The 10,185-nt window shown below is 51.5% G+C and overlaps 4 protein-coding genes across 4 annotated transcripts; all 4 read left to right on the top strand.

Moving 5' to 3' along the window:
• Positions 1-490: 490 nt before the first annotated feature.
• Positions 491-2,392, top strand: Z518_03834 (uncharacterized protein; the record flags this gene model as incomplete). The annotated part of the gene is made up of 3 exons (XM_013417543.1): positions 491-894; positions 972-1,855; positions 1,914-2,392. 3 exons carry the CDS (start codon positions 491-493, stop codon positions 2,390-2,392), a joined length of 1,767 nt encoding a protein of 588 aa, XP_013272997.1.
• A 1,386-nt stretch (positions 2,393-3,778) lies between these two features.
• Z518_03833 (uncharacterized protein) lies at positions 3,779-4,570 on the top strand (the record flags this gene model as incomplete). Its single annotated transcript, XM_013417542.1, has 3 exons — positions 3,779-4,057; positions 4,137-4,333; positions 4,384-4,570. The coding sequence occupies 3 exons, from the start codon at positions 3,779-3,781 to the stop codon at positions 4,568-4,570; spliced, it is 663 nt and encodes a 220-aa protein (XP_013272996.1).
• Positions 4,571-6,111: 1,541 nt separating this feature from the next.
• On the top strand, positions 6,112-7,941 carry Z518_03832 (uncharacterized protein; the record flags this gene model as incomplete). Its single annotated transcript, XM_013417541.1, has 1 exon — positions 6,112-7,941. One exon carries the CDS (start codon positions 6,112-6,114, stop codon positions 7,939-7,941), a length of 1,830 nt encoding a protein of 609 aa, XP_013272995.1.
• A 757-nt stretch (positions 7,942-8,698) lies between these two features.
• Positions 8,699-10,012, top strand: Z518_03831 (uncharacterized protein; the record flags this gene model as incomplete). The annotated part of the gene is made up of 1 exon (XM_013417540.1): positions 8,699-10,012. One exon carries the CDS (start codon positions 8,699-8,701, stop codon positions 10,010-10,012), a length of 1,314 nt encoding a protein of 437 aa, XP_013272994.1.
• Between the last annotated feature and the right edge of the window lie 173 nt (positions 10,013-10,185).

Below are 10,185 nucleotides of genomic sequence, written 5' to 3'. Positions count from 1 at the left end.
GAAGGCTAGAAGAAAAAAAATTCTTGACTCGATTGAAAACTGTCATCGAAAGTCGTCTATCTCTCGGGCGGAGGCCCCCGAAACCAATCACAATACGAGAAAGCCAAAATTGTGGGACAGCCGAATTGCTTCGTCGCCGGCACCCGTCAGCCTTGGCATCGTTTCAACCGCTTGCGCCAAGTTGATACGCCGACCACCATCGAATTCTGGGCCCCAGCCGTAACTGATATGCAAGAACCCTATTCATGCCCTGCCAACGGACCTGGCCAGCTCCCGAGTGGGAGCTACCATCACCAGCTTGGCCAGCTCGATGGCATTCTGTATAAGAATTCCCCATGGTCCCGGTCATCGAAGGGTTTGTTCTCCCACCCAGACTGATCATACAAGGCCGACCACGAGACACCCAAGCGGCACGCGCGACAGCACCTCTCCCTTTTCATCAGGTATCAGCCCTCGTTAACAACAGCACAACAACACCATCTCCTTCGATATGGGTGAAGCAGACAGAATCGGGCCAAATATGAGCCCCAAACAAACCCTTGCCGACCGCGCCAACCGCGTGCGCAAGACCTTCTTCACCAAACAAGGCTTGATTGGCAACTATGACTACGGCTTTCTGTTCCGGCCCAACATCCCTTTTCTCAAGAAACCTCGTCGTGCCAGTCCTTTCTTTGGCCTCAACGATACCATGCCTGTCATTTTGGCCTTGTTGCTCGGTTTCCAACATGCTTTGGCGATGCTGGCTGGCGTCATGACTCCTCCCATTATCCTGTCTGGTCAGGGTGGTGTCAATCTTGACGCTGATTATCAGCAATACCTCGTCTCGACCTCTTTGATCGTTTGCGGTATTCTCTCATCAATCCAGATTACTCGCTTCCATATCTACAAGACACCGTAAGCCACTTCATATCTTTCACTTCATCTCACCTCAAACTTGCCTGTGACCCTCCAAATAACAAAGCGAATGACAGATATTATATTGGAACTGGTCTGATCTCTGTTGTCGGCACTTCATTCGCGATTATCCCAGTCGCCCAAGGAGCGTTCAATCAGATGTATAGCAACGGGTTCTGCCCCGTCGCCGAGGACGGCACCAAATTACCCTGCCCAGACGCGTATGGTGCTCTCATCGGAACTTGTGCCATCTGTGCCTTGACTGAAATCCTCATTTCCTTCATGCCACCAAAAGCACTGCAGCGAATCTTTCCTCCCATCGTCACGGGTCCCACTGTCATGCTCATTGGGGTCCATCTGATCGAATCCGGCTTCAAGAACTGGGCTGGCGGCAGCGGTCTCTGCGCCGAACTCCCCGAGGACGGCTTTTACAGACTCTGTCCCGATATCACTGCTCCTCACGCTCTCCCCTGGGGCAGCGCCGAGTACGTTGGCCTGGGCTTCCTGGTCTTCATCACCATCATCATCTGCGAACGATTTGGCTCTCCCATCATGAAGTCCACTAGCGTCATCATCGGTCTTTTGACCGGCTGCATTGTGGCTGCGGCATGTGGATACTTCGACGACGCCGGCATTACCTCGGCTCCAGCTGTCTCTTTCGTCTGGGTCAAGACTTTCAAGCTCTCTCTATACGGGCCTCTCGTCCTGCCCGTTATGACCGTCTTCATCATCTGCGCCTGCGAAGCCATCGGTGATATCACTGCTACTTGCGATGTTTCCCGATTGGACGTCGAGGGCAAGGAATTCGAGTCTCGAATCCAAGGTGGTGTTTTGGCTGACGGTCTCAATGGCTGTTTCGCCGCATTGATGACGATTACGCCCATGTCGACTTTTGCCCAGAACAACGGTGTCATTGCCTTAACTCGTTGCGCCAACCGACGAGCTGGATATTGCTGCTGCTGTAAGTTGAGCCATTTCCATCCTTTGAAATTACGATTTGCGCTCACATACCATCCTAGTCTTCCTCATTGTCATGGGTCTCTTCGCCAAATTCTCCGCGGCCCTGGTGGCTATTCCCGCTCCAGTCCTCGGAGGTATGACCACCTTCCTCTTCTGCGCTGTGGCTGTCAGTGGTATGGCGATCGTGGCCCGCGTCCCATTCACCCGCCGCACACGATTTATCCTTACAGCCTCTCTCGCAGTTGGCTACGGCGCCACTTTGGTCCCCACCTGGTTCGATCACGTATTCACTTATGACGGCGACAACCACTCTCTCCGCGGCTTCTACGACGCCATTGCCTTGGTCATGGAGACTGGCTTCGCCATTACTGCCATGGTCTCCATGATTTTGAACTTGGTTCTGCCTGAGGAGATTGAGGATACTCCTGAGGAAGGACTCCAGGGAGCTGAGGAACAACGATCCGGATCCGAGGCCCCTGACTCGATCGAGGCTGTGTCAAAGGTCGAGATGGATATTCCAACCAAGGAGGTTGTATAAAATCATGTGATGCAATGTGATCTGATGTTTAATGACAAATGTATAGAGACTCTAGAGGCTCAAAAATCCAGGAAATAACGAGTGATGTACAACCTTGAATCCGTCCATTCGGTATTAGACTGGAACTTCCAAGTGATATTATCCCCTCATGCCCAGCCACCCCCCAAACAAATCTTTCACGAATCCTGTTCTAACAACACGTCGCAGAGAAAGGTGCAGGCCCTCGACCGAAACCAACAGAAGCTTGTGAATATCTCTATAGCTATCAGACACAAAGCGGTCTCTTATTTGCCTCCCCGCAAATTCGCGTAACAAGCGAGGTTGCGGATGGGTCGCATTGCATCAGGCTCCAACACTCGTGAGGGACCATCACGGGACATTACATGGGTGCAATTCTCCCGTTTCCAGACGCCCTATTCACTGGCTTCGCCGAATGAGACTCGATTTGACTGTGCAAGGCCTAGCCTCGCCTGACCCTGTCACGTCCGATGTCCTTTGGTACGGTAAGGAAGCATGTGAGTTGTCTGAGAGGTAGTGGGCGCAGTCTCGGCAGTACATACCTATTGGATATAGGGTACATGCGCTTGTACCCATATTAGTAGCATTTAGTAGGTACCTCTCATGTACCTAGCTTGTACCCGGTAGTGCATTGCCATTTATGGAATAGCGCAAACTTTAAATACTGCCTTGTGATTGGCCAGAAACGACTTCTCTTGTCGAGTGGCTGACCTTCCCCCCTTCAACCCCTTGTTCATCAGTCACCCTCACTCCATTTCCTCTTTGCTTTCTCCATGGCACATCACCTGCTTTATCTGTTTCGAAGCTTTGTCCTTCATTGAAGCGGCACCACATGTTCTTTTGGCATGATCACGAACCATGATACTTTTGGAGGAATTGGGTGTTTCCCTCACTATCATCCACCTCTTTTTCACTGCTCCTGTTTCCCACTTGGGATCTCGAGATGTATGGCGCTCAATATTTCACCGGACAATGGAAATTGAGCGACCGAGATTTATCCCAACTGATCTAGTCAGTTCCGTCCTTCCATTTACAGAATTTTGGTTAACCCATATTTCGGTACCATGGACCCGGACTGCTTTCTCACGCAGCATCGCATTCTCAAATCATGAGATGGTCCACGTGAGGACCTGAACTGGCCGGTGCACTCCACTAAAGCGTACTTTCAGGATCTTCTGGATAGCACGGAGAACAATAGGAGACAAAGTACCCAGTGGGGTCCCTAGGTTTAGCCTTGCCGGATTTTTCTTCGGCCGTGAAACTCTACTCACCGAAGGGGTTCTCCTCCATTTAGCCACACAGTTGATCATACAACGTGATTTCCCGATCTGGGGAAGAGAAGAGGAGAATCTGTTCCTCGTGAGGAGCATGGAGGCTAGAAGCCAGCTTCGATGCGTTCTAGGTTCGTTCCATTGGATCGACATTGCAGGGGCAGATGTCGCACTGCGGAATCTTGGTTTTGCTATGATCTCGAAGGCGGGAGCTGTCTGGAAGGTCAAATGCCTACCAGTGCCAACTAGCGTCTTCGGTGAGCCAACTCTCTCCAGGATCTACAACAAGGCTACAAATTCCCAGCACGCGACCAATATCTCCAACTCGATCGGCATCACCAACTCCGACACCCAACTCGGGCTCAACGGCGGCCTTGTGATTTGGTCCCTCATCATCTCCGTCTCGTGCGCTATGCTCTGCGACCGCTTTGATTGACGCCCGCTCTTCTGGGCAGCGACCGCCGGCATGCTCATGTTTCATCGCCTGGACCATCTGTTCCGCTGTGTACCAGAATGACGGCGACAAGGCTGCGAGCCAGGCCGTCGTGGCATTCATCTGGATCTTCAACTGCAGCAGCTACGAACTGGCGTGGTCGGGCTTGCTCGTCGCGTATACCATGGAAATCATACCGTGTAAGATCCGCGCCAAAGGGTCTGGTGGTCATGAACTTCTGGATCCAAGTGGCGTTGGCCATTAACCAGTACGTCAACCCGTTGGGACAAAGGCCCAACTCTCGAGAAAATCGCAAAGATCTTCGGCGGTGAAGACGCCGAAGTTGGCCAGGTGGACCTCGACAAGGCTGATGCTATTGTCGGGGCCTGTATGGGGAGTGTCGCTTCGGCGACAGAGAAGGTCGATGCAGCGGTTGAACATCGGAATGTGGCATAGATCTAGAACATTGGATCTCTCCTGAATGCAGGCAGAGACACAGAGAGGGAGAGATTGTGCGTATGTTGGAGTAGGAGATGTAATTTCGAACGAGAAGAGGTAACTTGGTCAACGTTCATAAGGGGGATGAGGGAGATTTGAATTTTAAAATGACATTGGCTTTGCAGTTCAGAGTTGACTGGCTCCGACAAGATCACTCCGTACGAGGTGGAGGTGCATCGTTGAAGTCCTTCTCATGATGAAACGAGAGTATACATAGTATCTTGTCTACTCTTCATCCGCCTCTTGCACTTTGTTGCTGAACGTTATCCATTCGTCCTCAAGCCCTGGCATTTTGCATTGAAGCGTTGATTCACGATGCGGGTGGATCGGTAGAAGAGAAGGTATTGTTATTCTCCGAGAACTTGAAGTCGAGGCAGGAGATCTGTACGAGACAAAGGAAGACAGAGTAGAAACGAAAGAAAGGGGAAAAATGATAAAGGTCGTGACTTTATGCTACAGCCGTCGAGACAAGGAGCTCGCTTCCACCACAACCCCGACGTCTGCATCTTATCCAAGTCATATGAGTACAAGTTCGCACGGGTGAACTGACAAGCCAGGGAAATAGGAGTTCAATCTCCCCTTGCGGACCGTTTCTCGCTTGATGGCCTTAGATGGCGAGATCGTCATGAGCTCTCTATTGTCCAACCTACCTTGGGCCCCAAGGGAGATGAAGAAGCGAGGCTCAAGTCGGAGCTGGAGTTGGATTGCCGAGCATAATCTAGATCAGATACGGGAGGGTGGGCCCCCTAGGTTCCTTTCCCCGAGGAAAAGTACGGGACATATGCTGGGAGTTCCGCTGCTTTTACATTGGGGGAGGGGAGGGAAATGAAAGTTGGTTTTCTGAAGATTGATGAGGTTCTGAGCTGAAAGTGTCTGGATCTTTTGATGAGTGATTGGCTTGATGATCTGGTCGCGAGCGGATAAGCGGATATCGTCAGGTATTATAGCATGTTAACTTGTTCTGAAGGAGTCGAAACTTGGACACTACCTGGCATTGGCGTGTTCGTGATTCAGGCAGACGCGAATAGAGGGATCGTCCCTTGTTGACGAAGGGCTGCGAATTGTGTGTTCCGAAAGAGGCAACATCACCGAGCAATGACAGCCCTTCCCGAGAAAAAGCAAGTTTGCCGACCATGGATGAGTTTTTGTCGGCGAGCAAAAGATTTCTCCATTCCAATCTCGCTAACCCAGTTCTATAAGAAATTTTTCCCAACAACAACGCGTTCATCCTACCAATAACACTCTCATCATTACCGGGATTCATAAAGCAGTTGAGGGCCAGAGAATAATCGTGTTTGCATGCCCCCGGTCTGCCTTTGCCCAACTGTCCCATCACCCGGCCAAATCAGACCACCGCGGGCATGTGCCCTTGTGAACGATCCTCCGACATCGAAGCCACAAGACATTCTTATCTGCCACCTTCAGAACCATGATTAAGACAGTCCAGTCCAGCCCTCGACCCTAACAACCAACACGCGTTAAAGGCCATTATCCAAACAATGGCCTTCAATTTCAACTGGTCGCCCTTGTCTACGGATGCCGGTTTCCTCCCTCGAGCGCAAGAACTCCTCACAAATGCCCTCAATCGAGCCGACCCCAAGCCTGCCATCATCGTCGACGACATTGTTGTGAACGAGCTCAATTTGGGTGATGTACCTCCCGAGTTGGAAATCTTGGAAATCGGTGACCTTGCAGAGGATAGATTCCGAGGCACATTCAAGATGATGTACAAAGGGAATGCATACCTCACCCTTAAGACCAAAGTTCAAGCCAATCCATTGAATACGTATTTGCGCACGCGATCGGCATTTGCATCACCTCAGCCTTTGGCTGCCGACACCGGTCTCACCATTCCTCTACAGATCACCCTATCAGAGTTCCGATTGTCTGGATTCATTATACTGGTCTTCTCTCGACAGAAGGGCTTGACCCTGGTTTTCCGAAATGATCCTCTCGAGTCCCTCCGCGTGTCCTCCACTTTCGACTCCATACCTTTTGTGGCCAATTTCTTGCAGAGGGAAATCGAGAATCAATTGCGTGGCCTCCTGATGGATGAACTCCCTGCCATCATTCATCGATTATCGCTGCGCTTGTGGGTGCCGGAGCATAATGCACGTGAAGAACGTGAGCTCGGAACAACACAAGTTTCAAAGGATGAGATTGTCGTTGATCCGCTGGCTAGCCCGCCGCAGGATCCGGTCGACTCTACTGGAGCTGTATTAACTCCAACAGAAGTTGCGTCATTGTCGCTGGATTCGTCGGTAGAAACTCAGTCATTGTTTTCACGGAAGAACTTGGTACGACTTGCAGCCTTGACCGACTCCCACCGTACACTATCACTGTTTACTCCATCAATCCGGGATGCTGTCTTTAGAGCATGGACAGGCCCATTGGAACGAGGGGAGATGGCTGGACTTTATCCTCGGGCAACAACTCCAGCACTGTCTAGAACCCATTCATACACCGGAAGTTTGAGTACTACAACAGCTTATACATTTGACAGCGCCTCACAGGCCCGACCGGCTCTCCCTGGCTTCGCCTCTGCTAGTCATGGCCTGAGTATGGGCACCGGACGCCACGGACAAGGTCATAGACAACGCAAGAGGAAGAAGCGTGTGGTAGATTTGCGTCCCCATCCAGAGACTGGAGAGCCTGAGCTGGTCGTGGAAGACGGATCAACCGCTGACACCGCTAGCGTGTCTGAAAGCACATCGACGGCACCCTCTGTCTTCTCAGCACCGGCAGTCACAATGTCCTCTGATCCTACGCGAGGCCTTGACCCCGTCACGCCGCCTAGATCTCCTGTTGCTGCCAAACAGCCAGGAACTCTCGACGGAGGACGTCATCGGGTTTCGGAAGTGCGCGGTGCTAGTCAAGGTGTCCCTGGCCCTGTCGTCCCACGTCAAACCGACGAACCTACAACAGAGATACAGAATACTCCGCGGGCCAAGAGCCCTCACGCGACGCACCGCTTACGACCTCAAAGAATAATTTCCACTTCCTTCGGTGACGTCGGGACGCCGAGAGCATCAATATATTTGCCAGATCAGAAAGAGGCTCCCGTTTCGCAAGAAGTTATGGAGCCCCCGACTCTTCACAGTGAAAAATCTGGGCCCCTTCCCGAGGCGGATCTTTCACGCTCAGCACTTCCTAGTTTCCTTCAATTCGTCACCGATCCATCCAATGCTAGAAGTATAGCCGAACGTGCTTGGATGATGAAAGTGGCCAATGAAGTGGCCAAACGATACGAAGAGGAAAGGCTGAAAGGTAGTTTTGGACCAGTATCTCCTCGTGAGGAAGCAGGACCACCTCCTGCTTACGCGCAATGACGAATCTCAACTTGATGAGTTTCTATGGATGTTGATGGAAGAAATGGGCGTTGGCTAATGTACTAAAATTTCATGGAGTGATGATGCTACGATGTAATGTATATAGAATGCATGACGTTGCTGGGGATTGGCTCTTTCAGGGACAATCTGCTGGCATGAGTAATGAACAGCGTCGGCCGCAATATACGATCTCCCAAATTTAGCGTTTCCTGCATTATGTGCTCATAACGATGTATACTCTGAGATGATGCACCGGTACAATTGCTTCCTCTTTCAGGTCACCTTTCTAACTGACGTTTCGGTCGGTTTTGGTTGTCCTCCCCTTCAGACCTATCTAGTCCTGCTCACAGGATCTTCGAGTCTTAAAAGTGTGCTTAATATAAGATAGGCTAGTTTGTACGAAAAGTAAGCTGCCAATAGCTGACAAAGATTCGTTGCACACTGACGTTGCTGACAACTGGCCACTAGGAAGTAGAAAGAGGGCCTTCGGCGCTCTAGGCAGAACAGTTCTTGACTCGGCTAGTGATTGCTTTTTTATAGAGGAACGCGACAGGGGATCTGCCTCGCTTTTTTCTGACGTCGATCCCATCAAGGCACTGCGTGTATCTCGCAGACATCATCAACTCGGGCATACTGCTTCGGCCGAGAGTCGCTTATATACAAGGCGCAACAATGTCGAGCAGCACAGACACCATGAATGATCCTTCCTCCCGTCGCGTCCCACATCCCCCTAACACAACGCCTCTCTGCTTCCTCAATGGCACCTCTCAAAGTTCTCATCTGCGGTGCAGGCGTTGCTGGCCCGGCCCTAGCTTTCTGGCTGAACAGAATCGGCTGCGCCGTCACGATATCTGAACGCTCCCCTGAGCCTCGCTACACGGGCCAACAGATCGATGTCCGCGGTCAAGGCGTCACCGTGATGCGCAAGATGGGTCTTGAGGCAGCCGTCCGCGCCCACGGCGTCGACGAACCGGGATTACAGTTCGTTGACGGCAATGGCAAGCGGAGAGCTTTCTTCGCGGCGAACAAGACCGGCAAGGGAAAGCAGACCATGACGTCCGAGTTTGAGATCATGCGCGGCGACATGTGTCGCATCCTATACGATGTCACCAAGGACAAAACTAGATACATTTACGGTGTTCACATTAAGTCATTTGAGCAGCTGCAAGGCGATGGCATGGTGCGTGTCGCTTTCTCCGACGGGACCGAAGACACATTCGACTTGCTGGTCGGCGCGGACGGCCAGAATTCGACCATACGTCGATTACTACTGGGCCCAGATGTCCCTGATCCATTCTATCCCCTTGGCACGACCCTCGCATGGGTGACGATTCCTTCAGAAGAGGGAGACACAAACTTCTTTACCGGATATGTTGCTCCCGGGGGGCGATTCATTGCGACACGAAAGGATCGGGAGGACTGTTTACGCGTGTACTTCCTCGTCTCCACTACTGACATGTCGGAAGACCACCCCTTAAGAGCATCTGTGAAGAGTGGTAGTGTGACAGACCAAAAGCAGGCTTGGGCTGACTACTTCCAAGACGTGGGCTGGCGGGCTTCTCGGTTCCTTCGAGAAATAACTGCTTCATCTATGGCAGACGACTGGTATGCTTGTGAACTCGGGCAGGTGAGGATGGACTCATGGTCGGAAGGGAGAATCGTTTTGCTCGGAGATGCCGCTTTCTGCCCCTCACCGTCTTCCGGTATGGGAACAGCTTCGGCTCTAGTGGGAGCTTATGTTCTTGCCGGGGAGATTGCCCAGCATTGCGGTCTCAGTGCGGGAGATGGTGGCTGTAAGAATTCATCTTCAGGACGGGTACAGCAAGGCCTGCCTGCCGCCTTGCAATCCTACGACCAGAAACTCAGACCTTTCATAACCAAGGTCCAGAAGATGGCTGATCATGGCTATGGCTCTTCGTTGATGCCCAAATCTCGGTTGGGCATTTCGATTTTGTATCTCGTCTTGGGGTTGATTGAGACATTGAGAATTGACAAGCTCATGAGCAGCCTGGGCTCGGATGATGTTAGTGGCTGGGATCTCCCTGATTATGCGGAGCTTGGGAAAGTTTGATTGAGTTTCGTGCCATCTGCACGAACTTGTTATTACTATTAATTGAAAGACTCTCCACTCTACCTTGTTCAGAGAGATTGGTGGATAGAAGCGGTTATAACTACTGTAGATTTCCCGGTCAAGCCGTAGGGCGGCAACACCCTTGTCCCAAAGAGGTATTCCTCCCATCTTGG

Source organism: Rhinocladiella mackenziei (assembly GCF_000835555.1).
Source record: "Rhinocladiella mackenziei CBS 650.93 unplaced genomic scaffold supercont1.3, whole genome shotgun sequence".
Lineage (NCBI taxonomy): Eukaryota > Fungi > Ascomycota > Eurotiomycetes > Chaetothyriales > Herpotrichiellaceae > Rhinocladiella > Rhinocladiella mackenziei.
This window is presented reverse-complemented; position numbering and strand designations above follow the sequence as displayed.